The sequence below is a fragment of the Rhipicephalus microplus genome, chromosome 6 (genome assembly GCF_043290135.1).
Source record: "Rhipicephalus microplus isolate Deutch F79 chromosome 6, USDA_Rmic, whole genome shotgun sequence".
Taxonomy (NCBI): domain Eukaryota; kingdom Metazoa; phylum Arthropoda; class Arachnida; order Ixodida; family Ixodidae; genus Rhipicephalus; species Rhipicephalus microplus.
In genome coordinates, this window is record NC_134705.1 from 172754089 (window position 1) to 172771905 (window position 17817).

The window sequence follows — 17817 nt, forward strand, 5'->3', positions numbered from 1 at the left end:
GCGACCCCACAGCAAACCGAAAACCCGAAAGTCTGCGCATGACGTCACACTTTTGCGTTTACAGCACAAAAGAAAACGTTGCCTCCGAGAGCGCAAACTGGCTTAAAGATCGACGTGAACACTTCTGTTTTAATTACTTATATTTTTACTACAATAATTATTTACACACAAGCACCTGCAATTGGCGTTTTTGTTATTAATAATGTTGAAGTTTTGTCTTTTTTTTTTGAACGGGCAGCTACGAAACTTACGAAATTAAGTTAAGTAAGTTCACACGCATGTTGTGCCTGTGCGTCTGCAACTGAACAACAAGATCTGGTAATCGTCTTCGGCACTTTATTTCACTCGTTCAGCACCTCACAATATCTTCTTTAGGTTACGATCTTTTGCATTCTAACCCTATTACCATGCTATTACAGTTACCAAGAACAGCCGCTTGTTGAAGGCGAGCGGCAGCAAGGTTGTTCTCGCCTACGGTCCACAGCGACGGTAAGAGCACGTTGCAACCACCACCTTCTTCTTTCAGTGATGTTATGAAGTTCTCGCTTTATTGCTTTCCTGTCTGCCTCCTTCACCGCTCGTCGCTAGACGCCTTGTACAGACATCGCTGCTATGAACTACTTGGTGGTCGCGCGAACGAATACGAAACTTTCAACCTTTCTGGTTGACTTTCCGTTTTTGATCCGGTGTTCGTGATGAATGTGGTCTGAATGACTTGCCGAGTAGCGACCACGACATGTGCTAGAGACGGAGCGAGCTGATAAACCATTTCGACGGCGTTCCAGGCTCCGGTGTGAACGACCTTGGCACCATGAATCCGAACAACATCGCCTTGGCGAAGAAGTACGTCAAGCCAACGTACGTCGCCCAGGCAGGGCAGGCCATCGGCGCTCACGAGTCCAAGGTGTCGCAGTTGCTGGAGCAGGGTCGCGTCCCCGACGAAGGCTGGGACGACTCCACCATCGAGCTGCTCCTCCACCAGTTCTCCATGATGGACAGCAACAACTTCATCGGCAACTCGGGCGTCGGTGAACGCGAGGCTCGCATCGCGTCGACGCTCGTCAGCCGACGTCACTACCGCATGGGCCACGGCATCGGCCGGTCGGGCGACATCTGCGAGACGCAGCCCAAGGCTGCGGGTTCGAGTCTCATGAACAAGCTGACCAACTCCATGCTGCTTCACATGCTTCAGGCGGCCGGCGCGACTTCCGCAAAGTCGTGCTTCATCGTTCCCATGGCGACCGGCATGTGCCTGTCCCTGTGCATGCTGACCTTCCGGAAGCAGCGCGGTCCGCGCGCCCGCTACGTCGTCTGGTCCAGGATCGACCAGAAGTCGTGCTTCAAGTCGATCCTCACGGCCGGATTCGAACCGATCGTCGTGGAGCTCCTGCAGGTCGGGGACGAGTTGCGGACCGACGTGGCGACCATGAGGTCCAGGATCGCCGAGCTGGGACCGGAGTCTGTCGCGTGCGTCCTCACTACCACGTCGTGCTTCGCGCCAAGAGCGCCCGACAGCCTAGAAGAGGTCGCCCGGCTCTGCGCAGAGTTCGACGTTCCGCACCTGGTAAACAACGCGTACGGAGTGCAGTGCACCAAGTGCATGCACCTCATCCAGCAGGCTTCGCGCGTCGGACGCCTCGACGCGTTCGTTCAGAGCACGGACAAAAACTTTCTGGTTCCCGTCGGGGGCGGAGTCGTCGCCGGGTTCGACCGGGCGCTCGTGGATGCTATCGCGCAGATGTACCCAGGTCGCGCGTCAGCGGCGCCGACCATGGACGTCTTCATTACCCTGCTCTCGCTGGGCATGTCCGGATTCTTGAGGCTACGGGACGAACGGCGCGCCATGTTCAAGTACCTTCAGGAGAGCCTCAGTAAGGTCGCCGAAAAACACGGCCAGAGGGTTCTCAAGACTCCCAACAACCGAATCTCCATGGCCATGACTGTTCCGGCTGCTGATGCAGACGCTGTGACAGGCGTCGGGGCGATGCTTTTCACCCGTCTCGTCTCTGGGGCGAGGGCCGTGCCCACGGACCGAACTGAACCAAAGAAAGTGGGCGACTGGACCTTCCGGAATTGGGGTTCCCACTCCAACAACTATCCGTCGTCTTACCTGACAGCCGCGTCCGCCCTGGGCCTAGAGAAGGAAGAGGTAGACGTGTTTGTGCGGAAGCTGGACAAGGTGCTGACGAAGGCATTCGCTGGCCCCAAGGGTGAATCTAATGGTCCCGAAGTGTGACAATGTTTCCACTGGAACAGGTTACAATGTATCAAGAATGTTTACTGCAGCGAAAGCTCAACACCGATTGAATTTTCGTGATTGCCTTCCAGCTTTACCATTGTTCTCATGACCGCTCAAGTGTCATGACAAAACTTGACTGATACAATATAGACTTCAGACAAAGTCCACGCCAAAATGTGGCAACACGTTTTGCTTCATTGGCATAGTCCTTCTCGGAGGTGCCCTCAAGAATTTCAGCTGCAGTGAACCTTGACATTGATGGCATTTCCTATGTTTACGCGGGCCAACTTCAAGGACTCTCATGCTTTCAGTCAAGCCCTGTGTGAACATTAAAACCAGAAAACTTGCCATGTGCTAAACTTTTGGCACAGTGCAGTCTCTCTCACCGAGAGATTGAACGACCAATAGTTCCACGGTCAGAACATTCAGGGAACAATGGTCATTTCATGTTCAAGTGTTGCTTGGGTTGCTTTCTACGATTGTGTAGCATGGAACCACACTGCATTTCCACCATTGCGCTGATGTAGCCCAAAACCAAAAATTTCTGTTCTCTAGTCGCCTCAATCTATATTGTGGAGGTTACAGAAAAGAGAGTGTTCAAGATGCATTTACCGTCGCTTTCTTGTGATAGCTCACTTACGGAGCCACATTGTGTTTTGCTGTCAATCACTCGGGGAGTATTTTAAAATCCTTCAAAGCCACACTGCCTCGCATGTCTGTTGGTGTCTCTCGATTAATTGTTCTTTTCCTTGACCACAGCTGAGTTTGTCTAGTGGTGTCTAATATTATTACATCTGTTATAAATTTATACCTGTTTGTTCTATTCAGTAAATAAAATTAATCGAAAAAGTATAGCCAGGGAAAAATCGAATCAGCACTCCTTCTTTATGAACAGTTAAAGTGGTATGGTAGGGTAGATAGACCAAGAAAGCAATTGTTTTAATTTCACTACTAAAAAAGAATTCACACACGGAGGAGCAAAACCATGCATTAGCGAGCGCGTTTGACATGTTTAAAAAAATACAGCCCTTTAAAAAATGACACCAGATACCATTGAACCTAAAGGATACGTGGGCACTTTTTCATAATTTATTTTCTTTGCTCATGCATTTTTTAAATAACTATGGCAACATCAGTTGAATATATTCACTTCCTATTATGTTCATACTTTACTATGGCAAATTTTCCCACCAAAACGCATCTTTAGTGAAATCATCGCCATGTGTTGTGAGCATGTTCTGCGCATGTTTTCAAGTATAGAGGTGCGTTTTTCTCGCAGTCAGTTTCTTGATAATTTTCTAAACTTGATGTACCATTCCTGCATAACTATCTGACCAATTGCGCTCAAATTTTCTCAAGTTATATCTAAATCCCTTCCATATAGTGTGATTTCCAAAACTCAAAAAGACTGTTCATTATAAATAACCAAAAAAAAAGGGAGTTTCCCTCGCAGCTTGTGACAAGTGAGGACAATATTTTTATCTTGCAAGATTAATAAAGTCAGTTTTTATAGGTTTGGATCAATACAAATATGTTGAATAACCGTGTCGGATATCAGAGTCATAACTGTTTGTGGTTTTTTGTGAAAAGGTTCATTAAATTACGTGCACTAGTCTGAGATTTGGTACTCCACCGGAAGCAAGCAGAAAAAGCTATAGGATCAAAGTTTAGCAAAGTGAATACCGCTAGCTCTCTTTTTAAATACACAAAATTTCACGACAAAACATCGTAGCAGTTCTGTAGACATAAAGCTGAAACCAGCATAACTATCCGTTTACCCTACCATACCGTCAAGCTTGAAGAGCAGGTTGCTTTGTTGAAGTTAATGCAGAGTATGTCATGTGATATATACAAATGTGCACTTTTTTTTTTGTTTTAAATAAAAACGACCATTTCCTTCTCATTTCTTTTTGTCATATATGCAGCTTGAGGTCTCTGTTATCATGATCTGTTTGTCAATGCAAAACTTCCGTATGGTTATTCGTGACACGAAATTTTGATATCAAAGGCAAGATGGCTGTGTAAGCAAACTGGCTGTATTCGCTCCGCTAGTTTATTTAGAGAAACCTTCACCCCAATTTCAACGCAGGCCACTGTGTCATCGCAGGTGACAAAAAGCAAAGTGCAAATGGGGGACATCACTAGCAATGAAAAATTTATCAAACACATAATGTCACTAGTATGTCGCAGTGGATGAACAACCCACTGAAATGAGGAATCAGAAAGGGGCATGGTAGGCATGCCACGTTTCTGAAAAGGGCTTCACTGGTTACATTGCTTGTTTGCTTGTTTCACTGGTTTCACAACTGCTTGTGGCTCACTGGCTTCACAGTGCTTCATTGTTGGTCATTGCATTGTGGTGTGCCAGAACTTCCATGGGAAGAACGTGTAATACTCCAGTACGAAATTTTTGTTTTGAAGTGCATGAACAGTCTGCTGAAGTGAGAATCAAAGGGGACAGGTGCGCTGCCTTTGTGAAAACAGTTTATATGTACTGTTTTTCTTTTACTGTTTGACTACGTAATACTTAATGCGAGTCATCGCACAGTGGCATTCTAAACTTCCTTGAGTGGAATGTATAACAATCTAGCGCAAATTTTTTGTGTTGCAGGAAATGATTGGCTCGCTGAAGTGAGGAAAAGAGAAACATGCTGCTTTTGCGAAAACGATTGTTCCGTCTGATGCGGCGTACCTTTCCTTCATTGGAGTACGCTGATCATGAGGCAGTCAGAAGGCGGCTCAGCATTGTTTACGCTATCGTCGCCTGGCAGGGCTTTGGTTTGACCCTGTATATGATCTACCAATACAGGGCACCGAAAAATGAGCAGGGAGTTGACTACGGTAAGCTGAACTCCTAACATAACAGTGCTTGAAGACCTCTCTGGTCACGATGGTTGCTCATGTAGAGGGACGCTGGGGAGAAAATTGGTCACTCTTGCACCATTAAATCTTGCTTTCACAATGCCTAAGGCACCACTGTCGCCACTAGAGGGTGCTTGGTAAGGCAGAAAGCACAGCAAGTGAAGCAGTAAAGGTCGATATGGGATGGAGAAGCTTTGCAGTGAGAGAAGTGTGGAGTCAAGTGAGGCTTGAAGAGAGACTAATGAATGTGAAGGACAGTAGGAAGAGTTACGAAATTTGTATAGAAAGAGCGTCGCCTCACCTTGAAGAAGAAAAAAAAAAGACTTGCCAGCAAGTATGCGGCTGTCAGTGTAACTGATATGGCAAAGAAGAGTGTTCAGCAAAGTAGATTTATTGGATAGCAGCACAAGGGGCAGTACTTCGTTGTTTGAAGGGAGGTTCGATTGCCCTAAAATGTGTAGCTCTGAAGAGATTTTCAGTAATAAAGAAAAAAAATTCATGCTGTGGGGAAGCTAAGGTAATGACGGAGCATACTTCAATTGAATGCGAAGATGTCTACTTGGACATATCCTTGGGCACTAGTTTACATGAAGCCTTTGCTTTTAGGGACAACAATGGAAAGGTAAACATATCTGTGTTAGAGATAAGATACTATTGGAGGGATAAGTGGTGATGTACAGCGAAATGACAAAAATAGCCATAATTGGGAAAAGGAAGTCATTCTGCCAAAAGAGGCAGAGTTGCCCTGTGATTCCCCCCCCCCCCCCCCCCCCCGACATCGAAATCAATTTAATGAAAGCAGGTAGTCAAGGCAGCACAAGAGAAAAGGCACGGGTGGAAACGATGCCGTGCGAAGTTCCTACACAAACTTCACATTTTAATGCTGTATGCTACATTCTATGCACTTTTTATTAGTGTTCACTATCCGTCTTTCTTGGAACCCTATGCTTAGTGAAGTAAGAACTGTAAGGGCGCCACAACAAATTTCGGGAAAGTTTCAGGAAGTTATATCACGTTAATACTGCCGCAATGTGTACAAAGACTGAAGTCTATGACGTCACATCGACATTAGTGCGCTATATTTTCAGCATAGGAAGGAAGCAAACAGAAAGGGAGAAGACGGGGAGGTTCACCAGAAAGGCATCCGGTTGGCTACCCTACACTGGGGGATTAGGGAAGGGGTATTTTGAGCATAAATATCAAAGGCAACTTAGACCTTCGTTTCTCTCTATTCATTAAATAAACTACAATATTGTGAGCCTACATTGATTGTTTTACATTAGTGTCTCTTTATTCGATGTTGAAACACCGACATAGCTTTAGTGGCGAAAGTATAGCGATAACTTTTGTAGATTAGCTGTTGCTAATGTATTTTACAATAGCTCGATAGAGACTACTTGGCTTTTGCTGTTCTGAGCAATAGCTGCAGTTTTGGTTTGACTGTTGCGGTACTTTAGAATAGAGACGACTTAACAACTGCAGCAGAAGCAGCAGCGAGAGAACAGCTAGCACTGTGCAGAGTGCAACTGCGATAGTTCAACCACAGCAACAGCCGAGTACCAGCTAGAATAGTTGTTCACCTGTCGCTTAGCTGCTCTCTTGTCGCTGTAGCTTTAAGCTAGTCTTGCACCACATAAAATGATCAGCTACTGAAGGACTGGTTCAACATATAGCATCACACAGAGTTCCAGTGAAGCAGGTATAAAAAAATTGTACATATCTTCGACATAGCCATAGGCTAAAGTAAGAGTCAATGCAACGAATGATTACATTAATCAATGTTTTCATTCGTATTTACAGCATGCCTACAACTCTGTGCTTGTTCTAGATTTATTTGTGCGTGCTGCAAAGCTGAACCCTCACCATAATTTTTCTTTACATTGTCTCCTATGCCTTGCAATTAAATTGCTGTAAATATTTTTAAATAATGTTTCATAGGTTACATTTATTTATCCATTGCATAAATCAATGTTGCGCTAATGAGCGCACTCAAACATTGGTCATGCAAAAGACTTCTCTGCATGACCTCAGTCATGCATCACTCCTGGCGACGTTACTTGTTTTGACATTAAAAAAAAAACTGTACTTTGCCCATCTTTTGCCACGTTTTCATTTGTATTTTAAACGTAAAATTCTCTGCAGAGTCTCTTTCATGTTTGACACAGCGCTAAATTTTATGCAGTCTAAAATTTTGCTGCAGTGACACTTTCAGACAGAGACGTCCCGTGCATTGTCATGGTTCTCGAGTTGTGCCGACCGTGTTTCATGCTTGTTTCCCTCTATACTTTCGCCTCCTGGCTCTTTGCAGTGAGGCTCATAGCGAATGCAGAGAAAGAGGCCGACGGCGGCACGGTCTTTACTCTCAACCGAGGCAACGTTGCCAGGCAGCAACTTAGTAAAGAAGACCTCGCCAAGATTCGAGAAACATCAGAAGAAACTTCGAAGGAATGAAGCACCAGTGGTGACAAATGCAAAGAGTTACAACATAAGAAGGTTATATGATAGACTGTGAATACATGTTTCATCACGGTGTCACGAATGAAGTCGAAACGTTTCCTGTACAACATTTATTGACACAAGCCAACAAGTGCAGGTTCAGGTGAACCCTGCTGCATCAAACACTGAATAAAGCCGCATTCTTAACCAAAGCGGGGAGAGACACCTCTTGTAGCGCAACAGCAATGAACATAGGCACACATACGGGCAAAGCTGTGCGCAGTCGTGTCGTACCTTCCGCAAATGTACAAATCGCCCTAATCATCGGTGCAGCACTCGAAATTGTGACCAGTGTACCAGCATTCGAGCTGGTAAGCCCTCACTCTTGCCACAGCTTTGCAAATAAAAAGGTGGGGATGTGTTTCATGAATGTGAAAGCAGATTAGCCTAAATAACGATAACTGTTGCTATTCCATACCATTAGCAACCACTGCTCTTAGCCTAATGTGTCGCCTCTCTAATACAATGGCTGCAGCTGTCCTTCAATTATCACACCACAGTGCACTAATCGCTGTAGTTCTTAAGCAATCGCTATATAAGCAAGCTGCCACAGCTATAGCTGAAGATTCCTTAAGTGAAAACGTGCGTGCCATGTCTCAAGTGTAGAAGTGGTCACTTGCAACAGTCATGCATGTCTTTTTTGAGTAACTCCAGTGTAAAAGGCCTCACCAGTTCGAATTCTGTTAAAGTTTTTTTGCATTGTTCATAGGAAGACTAGTGCCCATGTCACACGGGCACATGGAAGGCCTCCAAACCAATAGTCTATTGACTCAGTGATCGAACGCGACCTGTTACACAGCAAGTTCCAGAGTCTGCCAAGTCTATCGAGCCAAAGGAGCACCCCACAACTCTGTCGTAACTTGAATGACCATTGAATGAGAGAATAGAAAACAGCAAAAACATGCTTTCTCATTCACAATGTACTCGTACTCACAAATAAAAAAAAGAAAAATTTAATTAGTACGCTTAAAAAGCAGTATGTCTGCAGTGCCACACAATTTTTGCCTAAACCGCTCGACAGATGTTTAAAGCTGCCATGTAGCAGTGAGACAGCTGCATCGAGATGATAGAGTCGCATCGTTTCAATGGCCATCGACTGGGTATGGCCTTTCAAAAGCGCCCATTTAACGCAGGTATAAGCTTCGGAATGAGAAGGTACACATAGTCGCATTACAACATACATCACTTTGACACGGAAATGCTGCACTGCTTTTGTATTGCAGTGCATAACATACGTGAAAAAATTCGCTAAGCACGAAACTGATTCGACTGCTATTTCATGGCCCTTGCACTGATGGGTACAAGTTTCACAGGGCAAATAAAAGAGAGATAAAGCTGATCAACATTCCTTGTTGGGCTCTCGATTATACAAACCAATAATGGGAGGAGAAACTGCCAGTCATGGCGTTTACAAACCAATGAAGAGATGGCCCATCTAAATATTTACAAACCAATCAAAGGAAAAAAAAGAGTCATGGGACTCTCAGACTAATTAGGGAGGAGAGATGGCCCTAGCATAAGCATCGACGGGAGCGTGAACATTGGCGTGGCCATGAATATATCTGCATGAACGGCTAAAATTTCAATAAATTAGATCAATATAACAAATTTTGTATTACACTCAAACCACGTTATAACAGTTTTATCTTACAGAAGAATAAGTTTGTTTCATCCAAAAATTTGTTATACATAAAAGTATATTCTTAGCATTGTATCTGTTTGAATACTGGTCTTCATTTACATTGTTATAACCAATATTTCATTACATCTCGGTTCGTTATATCAAGGTTTTAGTGTACTACATTCAAGCCAGGTCAAATCCACGTTTTACACATGAAGTTCAACACCTCTCCATTTCTCTTAGCAAAACCGTTTACAGACAGCCCACGAGCACATACAGTCAAATATCGTTAAAACAGTCACACTGGGTGCAAAAACAGCTTTGTTACATCTAATGTTCGTTATAAACATATATCTGTATCAGTGTAATGAGGATGAAGTGTTTTTCAATTTATACAGCAACTTGTTGCGCCGGTTCTTGTTATAAATGCATGTCTGTTACTGTGTAACAGCAATACGAATTTTTCAATTCGCTTTATTACATTCATTTCTATTATAAACACATCTGTTGTACTGTCATTACTGTGAGAGTTATTGAATCATTCCATCTGATATTTTGATATATATCGCAGTTTAGCTGTACTACAAGACAACTGACCTCTTTCGTTATTTGGCACATTCATTTGAAAAAGTGGCAGTTCTTTGACCGCAGCAACAAGTTCCTTGGCCAAGTGCCACATAATGCATATAAAACTTTAAAACATTACAAAAATGCGTTTGGAAGTGCCGACCACGAGGTAAAGTGTGCAAAGTGCATCGTAAACATGTTTCAGCAGCCTAGGTATGCGTGGCCTAGTCATGAACGCGGAATTTAAACCAGGTTGGAGGATAGCTTGGGGGCACCTGATTAGCGGGATCTACCAATCGAATCGAACATGAATAGAACAGCAAAACTGGCATATGATATAGAATTAAATTTTTTTTCTCATGCTTAAATAAGTGGAGAAATATTATTTAATTCATCAATGCTGATATAGTGAGACCCCTCAAGCGAAATTATACAAAGGGACCCTGAAGCAGGTTTGGTGTTTGTGCACAGACCCACTGAGCTAAAAGCAAAAGTCCTCTGAATCAATGACACATTGATTTAGATGATCTCTGTATAGTGTACAATATAGTAGGCTTTAAATACACATATTATGCAATGGATATGGTAGCCTTCTCGGCATATGTATACCGGAGGAGTAAGTGTGAGCAGCCATGCTTGTGGTGGCACTGGGGTCGCAGAAGTTGAGTAGACAAACATATTCAGCAACACGTGGAAGACTATGAAAAGTGGACTTCAGTCCCAACAACTGGCAACGAAGTTGAGGAAAAGCTCGGCTTGGGAGGAGGGTAATCTTTAAATCCTCCGTAGCTCCCTCGATACTAAGTGCTTCACTCAACACGTGCAAATTAATTACTTTAGCTATAGCTTACTTAGCTAAAGCTAACTACTTTAATTTTAAAAAAAAGCTTTATGGGGACCCTTTAACAAACAATGAAAAACAATGAAACAATGAAAATTGAAATACCATAGAGCAGAGATTAGAGTGAACTTTCAAATCCACGTGTTACTGGCAGAACTTCATTAACCTAGCGCAGTTTTTTAGAATGTAGTTGCTAAAAATTAGTGGCTGAAGTGGCTTGACAATAGACATCAACAGGTGTTACTGTAGACCCTAGTTAGTATTTTTAACCCTTATATGTGGTCCAAAACAAATACTGCAAAATTATGGACATAAAATTGTTGAGAAACATCAAGCTGTTGTATGTCCAATAACCATGAACATTTCGTTCGCATTAGAATCTTCACAAACACCTCAAGGTACAGATTTCATTGCCTGGTAAACACTAACAGGGCCTAAAATCCTCTAAAATTGCTAAAGCACTCGAAATAGGAGACAGTGAAAATTCTACATAAAAGGTTTGTACATTTTGAATACACCTGTTGATGATGTACATTACAGAGGCTCTGATGTTAAAGGTATCGTTATCTACTGAAGTCAGGATGCAAGGAGATATCGTGCTCGACCATATTCAAATGGCACACTGCTAACTTTTCTTAGCGACCTGGAGTGTGCACTCACAATGGTTGCCTATTCGGCAATGCAGAGGACAAAGCGTGCAAGAAAGCAAAGCTTTGCACCATATTCTTCCATGTTTCGTGTGCTGCTCCCTTAGTACGTCAAACTGAAAAAGCCCATCAGACCATTGACTACGCAATTCCTATCCAGTTGGATAATGTAAATGTACCGGCGAAAAACAAGACATGTCACATGAATGACGACAGGTAAGGCACATGCTTCTCTGAGCATACAAAAAGCCTCCGTGATGGCAGGCAGTGCAAGTTCTTCAGTACTTTCATGCGTACAAACTAACCCTATTGCCCGTTAAATACAAATTATTTGCCCAATTATCAATAAAGTGCAAACAAGACCAGTTCTGTACATGACAATTGGTAAGGCACTCACTTCTTCATTGAAAACAAACTACAATACACTCCCCAATGTTAAACATAACAAATATTAGTGTAAAACACCTCAAGGCAGATTCTTTTAGGAGACCTGAATGAGGGGCTCGCATGGCTATGGCCTTTCCAACCATGGCATTCAATGCCACTGCTTGAATGTGAAGGTAATAAGACTGATTGATAGATTTGTGGGGTTTAACGTCCCGAAACCACAATATGATTATGAGAAGCTAATAAGGCCAAGAAAAGAAAAAAGGCCTAGAAATATCCCTGAATATAAACATGACTCTCTGGTAACAAGAACGATGTTATAAGCTAGTTTCAAAATATGAGTAATGCGAAACAATGGTGCTCTAAAAAAACAGTACAACTCGCCTTCACATGAATTACATGTTACCCTGTTTTTCTCTGCCGTTAAATAATGGTCTTTCTTGTGTAAAACACATGAAATTCGGTATCGAACGGCACATATATTGGAAGCGAACGTTTTGGTTTTGTAGCAAATGTCCCTGTACCAACAAGCAGTTTGTGAGAATTTCCACAATCGATCATTTTTTGCAATTGCAATCACTGGCTCGCCAATGAATTTAGTAATGCTCCAAGCACAGTATTCTTGGCCATAATTCGTAGCTGAAAAATGTTTTGAAACAAGCACTAATTTTCAGAAATCTTAGAAATGCGAATACCTACATACAAAATTACATAACACTAAAAAACTTCCCAAAGCAACGAATGTCATTTCAGTAGAGTTTTCTGTCAGAAGTAGCAGATATTGAGTACTTAATAAAAGAAAATTGCTTTTCAAAAATAAAACAACTTATTTTCAAAGTAAATAATAGCGAGATTTTTTTTACATTCATAAAAACACTAGGCACAATATATATGCAAGGGCAACAATTATTTGTGGTAAATAAACTACAATTATGAAGCACAAATTTACTCTTGACAATGCTGTCATCGTAGACATACGTTCTCACGTGCAGTATACGATAATATATATATGCATGTGCTGTTTACAAAAATTTATTTTAATACGACGTTTGACCTTTCATTTGTAACTGTAGCTTTTTTAACACTTTTTTTTTCTTAGTTCACAACAAGATTTCACATATTCTTGTTTTCAGAAAAGTTAACACCGTTTCTAGAAGTTCTTTGCTGCATAAAGATATTGATACAATGTTGTTGTGATTAATAAAAAGAGGAATTATGTATGTGCGACAGCTGACAACACTCATAATGACGACGACCTTGCAGTGACTTTACCATGGTTAAAACTACTTAAATGCTAGACATTTCTCGGATGCACTCTAACATAATAAACAATCTTGCACGCAAGCAGTCTCATTTAAACCTTAACATGGGAAGCATACCTGATTCAAAGATCTTGCGTACAGACCATTCCACGCATTGGTCCCGGGATCAAATTCCAGACCGAGGCAAGTTTTCTTGATTTGACTAATATGCGGGGTTCAACGTCCCCGCCGCAGTGGAGAACTCCGGAAATTTCGACCACCTGGGGTTCTTTAACGTGCACGCAAATCTGAGCACACGGGCCTACAAAATTTCCGGCTCCATCGAAAATGCAGCCACCGCAGCCAGGATGCGATCCCGCGAACTGCGGGTCAGCAGAAGACAAGTTTTCTTTCAACTGCAAGACATTCTTTTGGAAAAGCCATCCTAGTTTCATCTATTGCTGCATGCGACAAACAATCAAATGTCAGAAATGTGACAGAAATGACACTTCTTTACCCATTCAGGAATTTTTGTTTACATCGCAAGATTCTACGGAACTGGCTTGGTGCATTTCGAGCACTGCATTCATTCGCCCTCAAGCTACAACCTGCTAATCTCCTGCATAGCTCAGATGGTTGCACAAACGCCTCGCAAGCATCGGTTATGAATCGGAAAGCCGTGAACGGGATGAATTTTTCGGTCAACTGCGACGCTCTTTTTGTGAAGAAGCCGGATGGGTATCCTTGGGTTGAGGACAATTCTTTTTCCTTTTTGTGAAGATGCCCCTTTGTTTTGGTTTATAGTAGCCATGCCTTCGAATCTAGCCGAAAGCCCGAATCGCTACATGACATCGGCAAATTTTGTTACGTATCATGGCATAAAAAAAATGTGTGCAATGTCAGGTCCAACACAATGAGCTTGAAAATCTAACATCACCCAATCTCCAGACTTCATGTGTTTTTTTCCCACGAAAAGCCTGTGGCAAAGTTTTTTACAACTCCAAAAAGATGAACAGGTGCCACTGATATGCCAGTCAGCAAATGCCTCTCGTTATTTCTCGCATCATTTCACTGCCTACATGAAGCCTGTATGCAGGCCTATAACGTAAGTGAAGGAACATTCCCAGCAATTTAGCAGCTGACACCTAGCGTCATGTTGAATTTTGATGGCAGATTCAGAAGCAAGTTTACAGCTCATTGCAGTGGAGTTTGTTCCAATGACAGATTGAGGGTGCAAGTTATGCGTCAGATGTCGGAGCATCAGTCATTCTGCGCAACAGGAAAGATTGCCCTGCGAAGATCGACGGGGTGAATTGAAATTTTGCATGACTCATTTCTCTAAACTGTCATTATGCATGCTGAGTGGCCCACGGTAGTATCAAGTTTTTGATGTAACGGCAGATAACCTGGCCAACCTGGCCAACCTGGCACCGCGTGCTCCGTGCATGAGGAATCCCATTTACCAAGGTACAGGAATCTCCAATCTGGCAATAGATAGCCACTGTGTAATCCTGGATGTGCAAGTTGTCGGGACGTGCATGGAGCTGTCAGAGGCACATGAACGCAAGATAAAAAAAGTACTCAATTCCAGACATTGTACGAGATGTCCCGATGTCTCTTCCATCACCACATCTTACCGTGGGGCTAAGGTGATGGAATCGATCGCATCTCTCCTAGGCGTAGGTTTAGGACGCAAACGTTTCAAAATAATGACAATCAGGCAAATACAGGAAGGGTCTATGGGTATTTGGGTACACTGAAGAACGACTTCAGATGCAAGTACTAGCTGGCACAGGCTCGCAAGGCTGGATTCCCAAGTTGCCAAGCAGGCTTCCCAGTAGTCAAAAGCTCCAACTGCCGGACCAGGTTTTTTTGCTTTTGACAGATAAGTTTTCTGTCTAATTTGCACAGCATTACTTTGGCTACTTGACATAGACAGCTTCGAGGTGGAAAGCTGATGTTCTGATACGTGCAACGAGTCGGGACACAAACTGTGATGCAGAGACCACCGCTTCCAAAAGGGTGTTCGACAGAACGTTCAGCCTCAATACACTGTTTAGGACTCTCACATTCACTTTGTTTTGACAGCGAGAATGGCATTTTAATTGCCAATTAGAGGACTATTATTCCAGAGACAAGTATTCAGTAGAAGAGTCAGCCGGCTACTCTGAATTCGCCTTTGAAATTCAACATTTGGTAAGACGAAAAAAAAAAGCATGGACATCAACTGCAGCAACACTGCCCATAATATTTCACACGAAAAACACAGACATTCATTTTTCGCAGCACATGAATGCAATAATACTGTCAACACTGCAAACATTCTTTTTTTTTGCGCATCATAGTATGATCACCAACGCAGAGTGCAATTCACCAAACAATGAAACAGCATGTGTTCCGAAACTTATTTTCTGCGTCGACGGGAAGTGGTTGTGGTAGTAGTCACGTGGCAAAAGCCTTGCATCCCAGGACTTCACATACACAAACCACACGGGCAAGGTTAACGGCATTAAGTGCCATTAAGCAATTTATTCTAAGGATGTGACTGACTGTAGTGCACTGCAGCTTCTACGTGGGTGCGACGCACTGGAAATGGGCTGCCGTGTGACACTGAAGTGTTCACATAAATGTGGCTAAAGTCATTTCGTCTTGTCCGTGTGGCACATGTATTGGAGCGCCTGAGGTCTGTATACGCATTAGAATGCACAGAATACCGAGTTACGAGATGTGCACAGCAGTAACAACACCTGCTGTCACATCATACGACACCTCGTCCAGTACCAACTCAACGATCACCAATGCCACTGAGTGGCCACATGCTTCAAGAAATCGATTTGCTTTCTAGAAGTATTGACGTGCCTGAAAAAACGTATGTTTGATGCAGTGTGGATGCCCTAGACAGAGGTAGCTTTCTCATAGTATAACTCCACAGATAAAAAATAAGAGTCATTATTAAGGATACCTGTAGCAGTACAGGTTGGCAGCACATGCGCCTGATAGTTACAAGTCGTGTTACTCGGTGTTCAGTGATAAGCTTGTCCCGTACCTTAGACACGCGAATGCTCAGTCTCTTTTCATAGTAATTTTTCTATCGATAGTGGTAGTCCGACCACCAGAAAAACGGATGAAAGAGCCACAAAAAGGGTTTGCTCCGAAATACAGATGCACTGCAGCCACCGGCATCTACACTACATAAAAACTGGTACTGCAAATGTGGAACCCCGCAAGGAGGCCCCAAATAGGCACTGGTCTCGAGTTCGATCCCTGGGACAAGACAAATTTTTCTTTGACTAAAATCTTTTCTCTCCAAAAAATCCGTAGATATATCTTCACAGCTTTGTGCTGCAAGAAAAAGTGACAATCAAACTAACAGGTGGTTGTCAATTTTTCCGATCATAAAAGCTAGTGTTCCGTAAAGGTAACGTGTATACAGACGGCAAACCTTCAAAACCCTGTGTTCCATTATAGCAGTAACACATGTACAAACTACAGCCCTTTTTACAACCACTATGTCGTAAGTGCTAATACACATAAAAGCTGCATCTCTGTGACACCCAATATTCCTTAAATGGTAATAAGTAAACAGACAGACAAGAAACTTCGTAAGGTAGACCGAGCTCTGTGAGCAAGAACGACGGTAACAACGGAAACCAGCACGCACAACACACGCTCTGCATTCCAAGAGAAAACAAAAACAACAACACTCTTTCACCGCACAGCCACCGACGAAGCAACGGCAGGCGTCGAGGACGCACGACCAGCGCGGCCCCCGAAGCCGCATGGCAGGGATCGACGATGCTAAGAAGCAGGCGGGGCACAATGACATTTGCGGCACGCAGACGTTCTTGTGACTAGGAGGTGGTGTTGCCGCACCCGAGGTTTATCATTCTTTCATCTCTCCGCGGAGAAGTCATAACTAGAGTGAGAGAGATATGAAGAGAAGCAAGAGACACGCAAAACAGAATGTCATATTAAAAGAGCCCAGGAAATCAAGTTGACATAAAGGAGAGGGAGTAAGTGAACATGCATGTGTGTGTTTGTGCAAGTAGAATAAGCAGAAATCTAAAACGAAAAAAAAATTAATTTTTCTCATTATATATATATATATATGTAAAGTAGATTGGTTCCCACATGTTTCCTTTGTTACACTTGATGCTGGGTAATTTTTATCAAAAAAAGAGTAAACAATAGCAATCTCAAGTCCAAGCAACCAGCGATACGTCCCTTTTACCGACTGTTTTGTAGCTTTCTGTCATCGTAAATCTGCAAAGAAAAGATGAACTTTCTCCCCCTTTAATAGAACGAAAAATCTGTCCGGCAACAATGTTCAAGTTCCTAACAAAGACTGAATAAATCGGCCAGAAAATGTTGACAGCGTGATAAACGTGAAATTTAATAACGTGTGTTGGGCTAGTTTGTACTACATATCTTATGACGATAGTTATAGCGCGAGAAGAGAACGACGACGCAGAGACAAGAAGGACACGAAGGACACTTCTTGTCTCTACGTCGTCGTTCTGTTCTCGCGCTTTAACTATCGTCGTGTCATACCAACCAGCCCATGCTGCCACACTTCTAAGTTACATATCTTAGTTTGAATGTAAATAAATGCTGGGATTAAAAAGAAGCAATACCAATGATAACTGTTGGGGTTCACGTCCCAACAAACGACATGGCTATGAAGGATATCGCAGTACAGAGCTCCAGAAATTTCAACCACCTGGTGCTCTTTAATGGGCACCTACATGGGGGCACACGGGCCTCTGGTGTTTCGCCTCGATGGAAAATGGTGTAGCCGTAGCCAATATACGATCCCGCGATCTTCCAGTCATCCGTTGTGCACCGGAGCCACTAAGGCACCGTGGCAGACGAGCGACGACAAGAGGACACACTGCTACTAGTACAGCAAAAGCTTA

General features: G+C 43.1%; 3 protein-coding genes across 3 annotated transcripts in view; 2 read left to right on the plus strand and 1 right to left on the minus strand.

Moving 5' to 3' along the window:
• Positions 1-228: 228 nt before the first annotated feature.
• LOC119167147 (uncharacterized) lies at positions 229-7749 on the plus strand. Its single transcript, XM_075867012.1, has 4 exons — positions 229-318; positions 420-489; positions 4851-5080; positions 7410-7749. The coding sequence occupies exons 3-4, from the start codon at positions 4888-4890 to the stop codon at positions 7550-7552; spliced, it is 336 nt and encodes a 111-aa protein (XP_075723127.1). The 5' UTR covers positions 229-318; positions 420-489; positions 4851-4887; the 3' UTR covers positions 7553-7749.
• On the plus strand, positions 518-4142 carry SecS (Sec synthetase). Its single transcript, XM_037418583.2, has one exon. It carries the CDS (start codon positions 812-814, stop codon positions 2234-2236), a length of 1425 nt encoding a protein of 474 aa, XP_037274480.2. The 5' UTR covers positions 518-811; the 3' UTR covers positions 2237-4142.
• sav (scaffold protein salvador) overlaps positions 7654-17817 on the minus strand; it is a 31980-nt gene continuing 21816 nt past the window's right edge. The window contains exon 11 of the mRNA XM_075867011.1: positions 7654-16817. Coding sequence (XP_075723126.1) covers positions 16812-16817 — 6 coding nt within the window. The 3' untranslated portion in view covers positions 7654-16811. The remainder of the gene's footprint in view (positions 16818-17817) is intronic.

Bases quoted from the DNA above. Each gene is read 5' to 3' on its own strand.
- SecS (XM_037418583.2), top strand. From the start codon at position 812: ATGAATCCGAACAACATCGCCTTGGCGAAGAAGTACGTCAAGCCAACG.
- LOC119167147 (XM_075867012.1), top strand. From the start codon at position 4,888: ATGCTGCTTTTGCGAAAACGATTGTTCCGTCTGATGCGGCGTACCTTT. The intron at 5,081-7,409 runs GTAAGCTGAACT...GGCTCTTTGCAG, and splicing joins TGAGCAGGGAGTTGACTACG to TGAGGCTCATAGCGAATGCA.